Below are 14,348 nucleotides of genomic sequence, written 5' to 3'. Positions count from 1 at the left end.
TCGTGTCTGCGGAGGGCGGGTGGAGCCGACCCCTTCTTGGCTCTCCTTGCTCCCTCTTGGTGGAGCCGTCAGCCAGCTGCACACGCGTTTCTCCGTGAAGCCACATGGCCATTCCCTGTGACCGCCATCGCCACTTTTGTTCAAAGTTTCAGAACTGAGTTTGTTCGGAAAGAGTGAGAGAACATGTTTTAAGAAAAAGGGAGATGCTCAGCGCCGTTACTGTTCTGGAATCTGAAGGTTACTCCAGGTTTGTACGGCATGACTGTCCTTCCAGCCCCGGTCGGTAAAAACAGATGGAGCACCCCACATCCAAAACCCCAAAATTCAAAATGCTGCAAAACTCAAGACGTTTTAAGTGCCAACATCATGCTCAAAAGAAATGCTCATGGGAGCATTTTTTTTTTAGATGGAGCCTCACTGTCGCCCAGGCTGGAGTGCAGTGGCACAATCTCGGCTCACTGCAACCTCCACCTTCCAGGTTCAAGTGATTCTCCTGCCTCAGTGTCTGAATAGCTGGGATTACAGGGACCCGCCACCATGCCTGGCTGATTTTTGTATTTTTAGAAGTGACAGGTTACGCCATGTTGGCCAGGCTGGTTTCGAACTCCTGGCCTCAAGCGATCCACCCACCTTGGCCTCCCAAAGTGCTGGGATTACAGGTGTGAGCCACCGCACCCAGCCAGCATGGGGGCAATTTGCATCTTGGATTTTCAGGTTTGAGGTGCTCATCTGGTAAGTGTAATGCAAATATTCCAAAATCTGAAAATATCCCAAATCTGAAGCATTTTGGGCCCCAAGCATTTTTGATAAGGGAGCTCAACCCATCGTGAAAAGGTAAAATAGACCCCGTCCACAGAGAGAAACCAAATCTATTATGCCCAAGCTTCAGTGGACGCCGAACCGCTTGAACTACGGGTTTCACCCCTAAAGTAAGAAAATGACCAAGGGAAGGCCTCAGAGTCTACCCAGGTTCCTGTGACCTCATTTTTAATTTCAAATCTCGAATTTCCATGAGGCTGATATAAAGCATAGTAATGTGCTTTACAATGACTGGAGAGAGGCGAGGCATGCATGAGCTCATCTGTCATATGAATGTAAATTATTGGGAGAGAAAGTGTTGAATAGTTACGACTGTTATTCAAACATAGAGGAAAACTGAGCGTGTCATTTTCGTGAAAAACCAGTATGACTGGGGCAAGAATTAAGATGCAGCATGATTCTTACTCCCTTATCCTCAGTTCTTAGACATTTACAACTGACAATTAACAGAGGGCCACAAGGGAGTTCTAAAAAAAAAAAAAAAACCCTTACATTTGGTGGGTGAACTCTATGCTTACCAAAATGACTTATTTCAGTTAAGCAGAGAGCATCTAATGACCATAAACCTACGTTTTACATAGGAATATGGTATAGTACTTTCTCATGTTTAAATAAGTGGAAGCTTTTCTAAATTTAAAACAATTATTGAGTACTTTTTATCTGTAATTAGGGGAAAAATCATGCTCTGGTGCTAGAGGTTAATGAGTCATTATTTTGTGAGGTAGAAGAGCCAAGGTCTGAAAACAAGATTCTCTCAAGAATGTTTGGCATTGGATTAGGGTTCTCTAGAAGAACGGAACAGAACTATCGAAAGGAGGGTTTATTAAGCATGAACTCACACGATCACAAGGTCCCACAATAGGCCGTCTGCAGGCTGCGGAGCAAGGAGAGCCAGTCCTAGTGCCAAGGCTGAAGAACCTGGAGTCCGATGTTCGAGAGCAGGAAGAGTCCAGCACGGGAGAAAGATGTGGGTGGGGAGGTTAGGCCGTATCTCTTTCATGTTTTCCTGCCTGCTTTATATTTGCTGGCAGCTGATTAGGTGGTGCCCACAAGATTAAGGGTGGATCTGCCTTCTCCAGCCACTGACCCGAATGTGGGTCTCCTTTGGCAGCACCCTCACAGACGCACCCATCAGTACTTCACATCCTTCAGTCCAACCAAGGGGACACTCAGTAGTAACTGTCACAGGCATGAAACCACATGAATACTGAAATGCATGGGACCGGGCCTCTCTGCATTTGGTGTTGATTAGGAAACTCCCTGACCGACTTGGGGTGTCGTGCTCCCCGCGCCGGGACCCCAGCGGCTGCCATGCTGAGCCACTCTTCCTGGCCTGTGGCTGCAGGCTCCCCTCTGGCAGCAGCTCCTTCTCCTTGGCAGGGTTGGGGGCAGGGAGGGAGGCGGTAGGACAGACCTCAGGAAGCTGGACAAGGGTCCCAGGCGGCCGGGCAGAGGTGAGGCTCGGGAGCTGCTTCCTGGGGTCCAGGGCTGTGGTTGGGAAAACGATGCTGGCCTAACTTGGAGAATCAAATGCACGCTTCCTTCTTTCACCACACATTTGGATGATGTATCTGCTATTGCATGACTGTTACTTTTTGATGGTATTAAGATGTCATGTTGAAATTTAATTTTTGATTATATGTTTGACCAACTCACCCAAAACAAAAATGGTTGTTAGAAAAACACGTGTAAGTTTTTCTTTTTCTGCTGAAGCAAGTCTTTGGGACACCTGAGCTGACGGGCAAGGCTGCCGTGGTGTGTGGCCGGCACACCAGCCTCAGTGGGGGTGCCCAGTCACCTTCTGGCCTGATATTCTCCAGACTCTAACATTTTAGCTGTTTGTATGTACAATAATAAGACCTGTTATTTCGTTTCTAATTGTAAATCCATGTGCATTTAGGTTTTTCCCTTAAGATCTGTCATGGTAAAAAAAAGAGTTAAATTTCTAGTATACTTTAAGAAAGGGCATTGAGTTCAGGGTGAATTTTAAATTCACAGGGTTTCTCATCTTCTTACATTCTTGCCTCCAGGGTTATTTTATGCTCAGCTGACCTTTCACCCTCCCTCTTCCCGATGAGCAGGCAGCCCCGCCCGCAGATGGAAGGCAGCCTGGCGTCAGGGGGAGTGCACGCGGCCGCCCACACCCCGACACTGTGTCCACCCATTACCCTCTTCCTCTTGCCTCCTGTACCTCTGAAACTCAGGGTGCCCCGCTCACGGCTCTGGCTCTGACTGCAGCCGATCGCTGGGACCACTGGGCGGATTCCAGGGGTGTCTGCGGCTCATCTCCATCGACGGCCAGGAGGTGGATCTGATCTCGGTGCAGCAGGGCGCTGTGGGGAACTTCAGCGACCTTCTGATTGACACCTGCGGCATCCTGGACAGGTGAGGGCAGCGAAGGGCTCAGAGTGTGAGGACAGCCCACCTGCAGGGGCTCAGAGTGGACATCCACAGGGGAAACGGTGTCTCCCCCACCTGCAGGGGCTCAGAGTGGACGTCCACAGGGGAAACGGTCTCTCCCCGACCTGCAGGGGCTCAGAGTGGACGTCCACAGGGGAAATGGTGTCTCCCCCACCTGGAAGGGCTCGGAGTGGACGTCCACAAGGGAAACGGTTTCTCTCCCCAGCCCGCATCACAGGAAGCGAGAGGGCTGTTCCCCGTGAAAAGTCAGGAAGACAGTGTCGACAATTGCACGCAGTAGCTTGTTTCAGGTGACGGTGCTGGGTGGAAGGCACGGCTCTGGGATACTGTGGAAGGCGCCGCAGGCGTCCGTGGGTCCTTGAAGAGGAGCCTCTGGAGGGAGAAACACGGGGAAGTGTTGGGAAAGCTGAAGTGTGGCAGAGACGATCAGGCTCTGAACCGGAATCACGTGGGCAGACAGGACGGCTGGGCCCATGCCCTTCCTGTTGTAAGTGGTAATATGTTTTTGAATAAACATTGCAGTTTGAAAACCCTCCTTTTTCACCTGGGCAAGGAATTCAGTCAGAAAAAGCATTCAAATACTTTTAAATCTCTCTTCAGGTGTATCGAATCTCCTAGTCCTCATTTAAAAAATCATTGGACCCAGTGCTGTGTTTCACCAAACGTATTACCATTTACAAATCATCTTTGACAATAAAGAAAACACAATTCCCACCACTTAAATGGCTTCCCGCCACTTTTTAAACTCAGAGCCAGTTCCCCATGTGTACACATTACACTAATTTTAAGTGGAAAATTATCTGATAAAAATTTGTATAAGAAGAATTTAGCCAGTAAACCTGAACTTTGAGGTTTTGATTAAGTGGCGTTTGGGTGTAAAAACTGTGGCCTCACGTGTCAGTCACGGCCCCGCAGTTCCAGGGCACAGACCTGCTGAGGACGAGGCTTCCCCATCTTGCTCCCTGGTGGTGGGAAGACCTCGCAGTGAACAGGCCTGGCAGGGCCGGGGGGACTCCCTGTGTCTTGACCCGCAGGCAGTGCTGGGAGCCTGGGCTTTGCTGTGCCCACCGACGTTCAGCTCATGGGAAGCTCTTTTAGTAACTTGGCAATTCACCCACCCACCTCTGTGTGAAAATATCCTCACACGATGACAGTTCTTCATACAGAATCTGTTTAATCCAGTTTGATGTGAGACTCATTTAAGTAAAGCAGATTTTAAACACCGCATGGACAAATTTGTCATTATACTACCACACATAAAATACTCGAATATTTGTAAACTTTAAACAAAGATCATGGATGTGAATTTAGTTTTTAAAATCCAACTTCAGGTTGAGATTTAAGGAAGTAATACAAAGCAGAAGTAGCATTTTGCATGACAGATACAGTTATGTATGGTAGTAACCCTGGACCGGGTTCTGTCTCGATAGGTTTTGTCTTTAACATTTAAAAGCATGTCTTATCCTTGTGTGCTCTGGGAGATAATGAAGGAAGCCCACACATTAGCCACACAGCCCTGCAGTTGTGCGTGAGGACACTGTCTCTCTCCATTTCCACATTGATGAACATTTTGATTGTTTCCAATTTTTCTTTCCTTTTTTTTTTTTTCCTTCTTCGAGATGGAGTTTTGCTCTTGTTGCCCAGGCTGGGGTGCAAGGGCGTGATCTCAGCTCACCACAACCTCCGCCTCCCAGGTTCAAGCAATTTTCCTACCTCAGCCTCCCAAGTAGCTGGGATTACGGGCACACGCCACCACACCTGGATAATTTTGTATTTTTAGTAGAGTTGGGGTTTCTCCATGGTGGTCAGGCTGGTCTCGAACTCCTGACCTCAGGTGATCTGCCCGCTTCGGCCTTATTGCACACAAAGCAGCTGTGAGCATTCCAGGGCAAGCATCTCTGTAGAAATGGCTCCATTGACCTTGGGTAAACATTGGTAAGGAAATAGCTGAAAACTATGGAGAGGCTGCTGAATGTTTTTTGAGAAGCTGCTACACTTTTCTAAAGCGACTGCGACTCTCACGTTCCCACCAGCAGTGTGTGAGAATTCCAGTTTTCCTGCATGCTTGCCAGCACGAGGTCCGGTCCATCTTCAATTTCTGCCACTCAGCAGGTATGCGGCGGTCTGTCGCCCTGGCTTCCACCTGTGTGTACCTGGTGACGAATGGCGCGAATGGCCTTCTCATGGGCTCACCTGCCGTCTGAGCACCTGCTCTAGAGAAATGTCTACTCAAACCTTGTGCACATTTGTTTGAATTGGATCCCTTGTTTTCTTAGTGAGTGTTGAGAGTCCTTTGTGATATTCTGGATAGAAGCTCTTTACATGCTTTGCAAATGTTTTCTTCCAGTCTTCCTTTTGTTTTTTTATTCTCTTAACAAAGTATCTTTTGAAGAGCACAAGTTCTTAATTTTGATGAAGTCCAAGTTTTTTTTTTCTTTTATGGATTATTCTTAAGACATCTTTGACTAACATGAGGTCACAAAGATTTTCTGCTATGTCTAATTCTAGAGATTTGTGGTTTAGATTTCATTTAGGTCTGTGATTAATTTTGGATTATTTTATAGATGGAGCAAGCTATGCAGAGTTTTGTTTGTTTCGTTTTGTTCTGCTTTGCATGCAAATATGCAGCGCCACTGGATGAAAAGCCTGTCCTCTCCCCATTTCACCACCTGTGTACCTTCGTGAAATCCATTTGTCCATAAACACATCTGGGTCCATAGCTGGGCTCTGCATTTAGCTCCTTTATTTTTCCAACTTTATGCCAATACCACATTTTAGGAATTATGATTTCTGAACGATAATATTTAAAATCAGGTTGTTTTACTCTTTGTTTTTTCAAAATCACTTTGGTTACTTTAGGCCTTTCCACTTTTACATGAAGTTTAGAAGTAGCTTGTAAATTCCTTTAGATGATTCTTCTGAGAGTCTGCTTAGGATTTTGTTGAACCTGCAGATAATTTAAGGAGATTACGGCACTTCCAGCGCAGCTGAAGAACCACAGACCTGTCTTCTCACTCCTCCCTGGCCTGCGTGCATCATTGCTATGTTTTATTTCGCTTACATTGTCAATCCTCACACGTTTTTACTTTTGCTTAAACAGTCAAGTCTTTTATAAAACATTTTACATAACAACACACACTCGCACACACGTCAGTCCCCCCGCTGCCCCCGGGTGCTTTGTGTAGATGAGTATGACCGTCTGGTGTCCGTTTCCATCCATCTCCAGAACTTCTTCTAACATTCACTTTTCAGGGCTGTTGAGAATGAATTCATTCAGCATTTTTGTGCCTGGTGACATCTTTCCTACACCTTTGGTTTTGAAATATATTCTCACCGGGCGTAAAGTTCTAAGAGGGTTTCCCGCCTCATTTTAATGGCAGCCGCCACAGGTAATCTTCCGTTAGCCTTGCCTGAGTTCCGCTGGACAAAATGTGCCATTTTCTATAGATGCACGTAAGATCTCTGTCTTTCTAACTGATTTTAAGCAATCTGATTATGAGGTACCTTAGGGTAGCTTTATTTATATATTGTGCTTGTGGGACATTAGGATTCTTGGATCTGTGTGTTTCTAATTTTTTCACATTTGGGGAATTTTCTGTCATTATTTATTCTATTTTTTCTTCTCCCCTCTTTCCCATCTTTAGGAATTTAATGACATGTAGAACTGACCACCCGGAGTTGTCCTACAGCCCACAAATGCTTTGTTTTTGCTTTTAAAGTTATCTTTCCTGTCTCCTTCAGATGATTTCTTTTTATTTTTCTGTGTTCACTCATCTTTATGGCAATATCTAATCTTAAAGCCACTCAGTGTTGTTTTCATGTTAGACTTGTAATATCATCTCTAGTTGGTGCTTTTTAATAACTTCCATGTCTCTACTTAATTTCCGAACATACGAGAACAAATTCCCTGTCTATGAGAGCAGCATCTACATTTGGGGTTGGTTTGGTTGATTGGTTTTCCTTTGCCCGCCTGCACACGCTCGATACAGGGCCACGCTCTGGGGTTCGCCTTACTTGGTGCCGTGTGACGTGCGTCCTGTGAGTGTTCAGGGCCACGCTCTGGGGTTCGCCTTACTTGGTGCTGTGTGACATGACATGCATTTTGTCAGTGTTCTTAAGCTTTGTTACCAGACACAGCCATTCCTCTTCTGTTTCGATTGTGAGATCTGTGAGTCTGAGCAGCACTTGGTCTCAGGGTTGCTCTTCTCCAGGGCTGAGGCCAGATGCTCTGAGTCCACGCTCTGTGTGGCCGGGCTGCCCTCCTTCCTGTGAAAGCTGGTGCCCTGCCTGGTGCCAGCCAGGCTGCTGCTCCTGCTGATCCTGGCGGTCCTTTCCCTGGCCCCAGGCGGCTTCCTCTCTGCACTCGGTGACCAGCACTGAATATTCTCGGGGCCCCTCTGGATCTGTAGAGCTCTCCCTGGCTGTCAGAGCTGCCCTCCCTGCCTTCCTTAACTCGGGGTCTCCAGGCTCCCTGAGGACCCCACTGCCTTCCTTCCTCACAGTCTGAAGACTCCAGAGGGGCCTGGGATGAGCAGAGGGCATGCGTGCCAGGTGCCCATCTCGTAGGAATGACGGCCTCCCTGCCTGATGACCAGTGTCTGGAAAACAAGTGACCACGCCATGTGCATGGCCACTGTGTGTGCTTGTGTCGAGTGGGAGGTAAACCCTGTCCCTGTCACCTCGCCTTCCCCGTCGCTGGTGGCTCCATTCCGTGTGTCTACCTGTTTACCTCTGTCTACGTCTGGCTGAGCTGACCGCCTCTGCGCCCTCTGGCACACATTCGCAGTTCAAGTATTTGAAAACCTTGATTTCTGAACACTTTCTTCTTCAGATTAAAGTCCCCGTAAGTATTCGTTTCTCTGTGTTAGGAGAGTTGCAGACCCCAGGTGCCTCTGCCCAGTGACGATGCATCGGTCCGGCCCCTCGTTGTCCCTCAGAACTGGGGAAAACCCCCACAACTGTTCCTGCCAGGACAGGACTTGATGGGAACACAACCTCCTGTGAAACGGCACCAGCACTTCCCTAATTCAGAAAGGGAAGACTCCACTCTGTGTGTGCAGAATCCATGTTTTAAGTCATAACAAACTCATCAATCACTACAGTCCAGATCTTGCACACTGAGGGAGGAGTCTCCACACACACACACAAACACAGGCAGAACACGCAGTGTGACAGGCGCTGACACATCACATACGCACACTCACGCCCACCAGCACCGGCTGCGCGTCCTTCCTTCCCGTTTCCAGAAACAATGGGTGCAGTCTGAAACCACCTTCCCAGCCGCGGGCCCAGGGGCTCAGGTGGGAGGAAAGAAAGTGCTGCCAGGCTGGGGGCTGGGAAGATGCTGCTGCCCCTTCCCTATCCCTGGACTCCGGAGGGGAGGCATGAGCAGGCAGAGAAGGACACCCACTGGCTTCTGGGAATCCCTGCTCCGGTTCTTGTAATGGAAATGAAGACAGAGATGGGAGGGAATTGGTGCACGTCAGGCTCTTTCATACAACCTCACCTTCTGAGGGGTGGCTTGTTTATCTGGAGAAGTTCACACAAGATGAAAATCATGATGGGGACGTCTCAGGCAGCGCTTTAGGGGCTAGAAGGACTTGGGGTGGAGACATGGGGGGCGTTGGGTGAGGTGGAGGCCACAGGGCAGCGATTTATCCAGGTCCAGGCGCACCAGGGGGACCGTCTTGAGCTAACTCTTCCTCCTTTTATTTTACAACAGAGCAGTCTCATTCCAACCCTAAAATACAAACAAGGGATTGAGCCAGTGGATTGGGAAACGCAGATGAGTGAGGAAACAGCCCATTTGCTGGCAGACAGAGACTCAGGCTTCGGTTTCTACACAAGGAACTTAGCTCCTCACAGGCTCAAATCTCTTTTACATCTAGAAAAACACACAGTTCGTCATTTGTGTATCCGATCAATCAGTAGTGTTAGTGTTTTTGCTATCGATTTTAATTGTTCATCAATTCTCTTTATCACCCTTGGTTTCTATTAAATTCAAATATATAACATTTTAAGTCCATGATGATAACTATGTTAATAGATTTCTTTGAACTATCAAAATTGCTAATATAAATTTGTCAACACAGAAATACTCGTGGCATACTAATGAATCATTGATAGGTTGCAAAATTGCCATGTACATTTATATTGTATATACTTAAATATAAGCATCAATACATGTATAACTATAGTGGTTATTTTATATGCTAGGATTTCAAATGACTTTTACCTTCTTTTTTGTACTTTTCTGGGTTATTTGAATAATAACAATAAAACATTTACTTTTTTGTATTCAAGAAAATTAGTTTTACCATAATCTACTAAAATTACAAAAGTCCTGTAAGTGAAATTTCAAGTGTCCCAATCTTAACGTTAATGAGGCCTATGGCAAAATACCCATCCATGCTTAGATGGCCCTTGGGTTTTCCGTTTCCAGATTTATTCCATTTTCTTGGGAAAACAAAATGCACATAAAACTCTGGTGGTAGCTGGCTTTTATTCTAAATTCTAAATGGAAAAAGAATCATAACAATGGCATCCAGGCCTGCAATGAAGGATCCGTGGGTCCCGGGCCAGCGCCATGTGTAAACGGAAGTGTACCTGACTGTCCCTTCGGCCCCTGTCCTCCCTCCCTTCCCTCCTCTCCTCTCAGTCTCTCCCCTCCCCTTCCAGTCTTCCTTCTAGGAATTAATGTCACAGAACATTTCAATATGATAAAATACCACTGTTATTTTCTATAAGAAATTGTCATTCCTGGCCACATGTAAGGTCAATGTTGTGTTATTGTGACATAAAAAACAGAGAGTTCTCCAACACCAAGGGAAGAATTGCAAGTCCCGCTGCCTCAAAGCCAAACACAGGGCAGTCGGTTGAGCCTGACAGGTTTATTAGCTTGAGGTTTAGGGTTGGGAGCAAAGTTCTTAAGGACATCCCTCAACATCCCCGGCCATTTGAACTCTGTGCCCACAGCTGGACTCGCCCTGCCACAGGACCCACGTTTCACAGTGACCAAGTGTGAACACCGACCATCTCTGTCCTTCTTTCAGGTGTTTACCCAACTACTGCGAGCACGAGGGCACCTGCTCCCAGACCTGGACGGCCTTCCACTGTGACTGCAGCAGCACCGGGTACACGGGCGCCACGTGCCATCGCTGTAAGCAGCTTCTCTCACCGGGGTCCACACCCGTCACCTCCATAAGCAGCTTCCCTCCGCGGGTCCACACAGCAGCTTCAGCGCAGGGGAGAGAGGGGAGGCGATGGTGGGGGCCCCGTTGCACCTGCCCTCACCCTGCACACTTACCAGAGGGCCCTGCACGGGGAGCCCCTGGGACCAGCTCCCCTCACTTGATGCCAGAGGTCAGACCTGGGAACCCGAGCCTTGCTGCCTGGCCGGGGCGGAGGCGCTGGCACAAGGACCATCCTCTCTTCACAGTAATCCTCCATCATGCCCAGTAGCATCACCCACAGAGCAGGTGCCTCCATCAATATGCTTTGGGGCATCCATTTTTCTTAATGGTTATCAGCAACTGTGATTCCAAGCCCTCTGAGAAAACCACTAGAAGATAAGCGAGTGGTTCTTAACTGTGACCCACAAGCGAACTCACACTGAGCCGACTTCACTGTAGCTCTTCCAAGGAGAGCAAAGAGAGGTGAAGGGGAAGCCAATCCCCAGTGGCTGGCGGGGAGGCGGCTCCGGGAGGTGAGGCAGGGAGGTGGGTCTCGGAGTTGAGGCGGGGCGGCGGCTCTAGGAAGCAAGGCGAGGAGGACGCTCGCAGAGGCGAGGCAGGGAGGCGGTGCTCGGAGGTGGAAGGGAGGACGGAAGTGGATAAGGGAGGGAAGGGGAAGGGTGGAGGAAGGAATGGAGGAATGGAAGGGCGGTCTGGAGGCCTGGAGGGAGGGGTGGACGTGCCCGGGAGGGCAGCCCGGAGGCCGGAAGGGGAGGGACGTGCCCGGGGGGCGGGAGGCTGCTCTGGGAGGTGGTGGGCGGGAGGGTAGGTCCCGGAGTTGAGGCGGGAGGCTGCTCTCGGAGGTGAGGCGGCCTGGGAGGTGAGGCTGGGAGGGTAGGTCTCGGAGAGGCGGGAGGCTGCTCGGAGGTGAGGTGCAGGGAGACGCCCCGAAGTGAGGCGGGAGTCGCCTCAGAGGTGAGGGCGTGGGAGGCCAAGCCTCAAAATGAGGCGGTGAGGGGTCCCAGCCAACAGAACTCACACCTGTGACAGTGGTAAAGACGCCACTGCCCAGAGGCACCTGAGCCTGTGCTCTCGACCTGTTTCCTTGCCACATAAGGTAATGAAAGTGAATGAACTTCCACCACATTGGTAATTTATTTGACTTTAGGGATTTAAAAGTGCTATAAAAATAGTTGCAACACTCCTCTTCTTTACAGTCAAGTATATTAGCACACATATTATGTCAAAAATAGTTTTGTATTTTAATACATGTTCACATTTTCCCTTGGAGGGTGGATATTTACCATAAGGCAGGACTTGGAACCTCCCTCATCTCCTAATTTGAAACGTTGAGAGTTCTGTTACATTTTATTTTGTGTATGGCGAATGATTGGATGACCCCCAGCTCTCTACGAGCCCTCCTGTGAGGCCTACAAGCACCTCGGCCACGCCTCAGGATTCTACAACATCGACCCAGATGGCAGCGGACCCCTGAAGCCGTTCCAGGCATTTTGTAACATGACAGGTGAGTTACAATGTTTGATTTAAGCATGACAGCTTGAACTCACAATTGCAGCTCACCTAGTAGAAATTTACCTTGTTAGAAGGTATATTAGGTAAGTCATTATTCAATAAAAGTCATAGTTATAAAACTTGAACAGATAGTACAAAAGCAAAAATCCATAATAATATTATTTCTGTGCAAGTGCTCTTTTTTGTGAAATATTTAATAGTAAAACCTGGCCTGTCAAATTTCAAAACAAAACGTTTCCTGACTTACCTGATTGGATGAGTGGATGTGCAGTCAGAAGAGTATTTGCACTTTTCCTGAGCCTGAGCAGAGATACCTTCACGTTTGAGCTCTTGTGAGCCTGAGTAGAGCCTGACCCTGGATCCCGAGCACTGTGGGGTCTGTTTCTATAGCGATGGCCATGTCTGTGTATCCTGTCCCAGCTAGCGACTGTGCCTCCCCTCCCCTCAATGCCGATCTGTGTCCCTTGGTCCAGCTCGGACGCCTCCACCCTGAAGTATATTCCTCACTGCCCTGCGACAGAGCAGGCAACCCACCTGCTGCACCTGGCAGGGGAACGTTTACCTCTGCAAATTCTCCACTCTGCCAAGTTTTGGATCAATGTTCAGAACCATAGAAACAACAAAAAGTAAAGCAGGTGCAGGTGTCCACCCGGATCTCAGTGTCTCCCATGCACGAGGCTGAACAATGCCCCCCAGATTCATGCCGACCTGGAATCTGCATGGGACTTTATTTGGATAGAGGGTCTTTGCAGACTTAATCAGTGAAGATGACGTTGTACGGAATTAGGGTGGGCCCCTGACGCAGTGACCAGTGTCCTTAGGAGGAAAGAGAAGTTTGGAGACCCGGACCTGCCCACAGGGAACAGTTGTGTGAAGACCAGCAGAAGCTGGAGTGATGTGGCTGCTAGTCAAACAAAGCCAAGGGTTTCTGGCACCCCCAGAAGCTGGAAGAGGCAAGGAAGGGGCGTCACCAGCGTCTGCAGAGGGAGCGCGGCCCGGCTGGCACCCTGAGTTTGTACCCGTGGCCTGCAGAACTGGGGGAGATTTCTGTTCCAAGCCCCCTGGTCTGGTACTTTGCTCGGGCTGCCCAAGCAGACTAATATGGCCTGTAAGGAACTTAATTTCCCTTAAAATATTCATTTATGGATATATTTCTTACGATGACTCGAATAGGTTAAAAAATCCTAAGGAAGTTTTTCACTTTCTTCCCCTCAGTACCCCCCATAAAGTCTGACAGCTTTTGCCTGTAGCCCAGCGTCTGCAGGAAGTCGGGCAGGTGCCCTGGAGAGACAGCGAGCCAGGCCAGGGTACGGAGCAGCCTGAGGATGGGGTGGCGGCGACAGGCAGGTGGCCCCTGGTCAGGCTGGCACGGGGACAGGGAGACTTGGTGGGCGACGCCAGAGGCCCCTCCAGCTCCATTTTGTCCGACTCTAGAATGGCAGCCGGCTTGGGATCTGGAAGAAAGCAGTGGGACTGGTCAGCTGCAGAAACGGGAGCGCATTCTTGTGCAGTCCGGGGGCTGGACATCTAGGACCAAGGCGTCAGAGGGTCGGTGCGCAAGGCCCTGAGGGGGCCTCTGGTCAGGCTTCTCCCCGTTCACCGAGGCTCTGAGGGGTCTCTGTTCAGGTCTCTCCCTTGCTCCCAGGGTTTCTCCCAGTGTTTGGTGTTTCATGGCTGTTAGGGGCCCCCAGACCCCCATCTCTGCCTGCATCTTTCCACGGTGTTGTTTCATGTGGTGGTGTTTCGTGTGTGTGTGTGTGTGTGTGTTCAAATCTCCGCTTTCACAAGGACAGTGGGGTTGGATCAGGCTGGCCCTGCTCCACTATGGCCTTGCCTTGTCTAATTTCATCTGCAACCACCCTGCTCCTCATAAGGCCACATTCGAGGTCATGGGGTTAGAACCTCAGATTTCCACATGTTCACATGTCAGCACATGAATTTTGGGAGCCACACTTAGGCTGGCAATGCAGAGCACCCCTGGCTGTGCTGGAATTTGGCTTCTCCAGTGGCCGTCCCCTAAAGGAGCACTGTGTCCAGGGTCGTGCAGGCAGAGCCCCGCCCTGTTTGCAACTCATGCCTCTACTCGGCCAAGAACACTTTTACCTCCAAAGCGGGTGGGCGATTTCTGCCTTGAGGGAACCCTATCACTGAGGACAGAGTGAGCCCCGTGACGACTCCTGCCATCGAGCCACAGGTGCGGAACCCATGATCAAAATGTTACCCGGCCCCTCTTGGGGTCACTGGGACCACACCTTTCTGCCAGATGAAACACTGGGGCTTCATGTAGAGGACAGGACGGGAAAGGAGGTGCGTCTGGGAGTCCCAGGCGGGGAAAACAGGCAGGACACTTGCTGGCTGGGTCGTGTGGGCAGCGCCTCCGTCAGCCACAGCCTTCATGGCCCA

The 14,348-nt window shown here is 49.3% G+C and overlaps 1 protein-coding gene across 1 annotated transcript in view; it reads left to right on the top strand.

The window, feature by feature from the left end:
* LOC101026611 (contactin-associated protein-like 4) overlaps positions 1-14,348 on the top strand; it is a 200,551-nt gene that overhangs the window by 121,670 nt on the left and 64,533 nt on the right. Inside the window, exons 10-12 of the mRNA XM_003908211.5 lie at positions 3,024-3,204; positions 10,293-10,399; positions 11,818-11,937. Coding sequence (XP_003908260.3) covers positions 3,024-3,204; positions 10,293-10,399; positions 11,818-11,937 — 408 coding nt within the window. The remainder of the gene's footprint in view (positions 1-3,023; positions 3,205-10,292; positions 10,400-11,817; positions 11,938-14,348) is intronic.

Source organism: Papio anubis, chromosome 10 (genome assembly GCF_008728515.1).
Source record: "Papio anubis isolate 15944 chromosome 10, Panubis1.0, whole genome shotgun sequence".
Classification (NCBI taxonomy): domain Eukaryota; kingdom Metazoa; phylum Chordata; class Mammalia; order Primates; family Cercopithecidae; genus Papio; species Papio anubis.
This window is presented reverse-complemented; position numbering and strand designations above follow the sequence as displayed.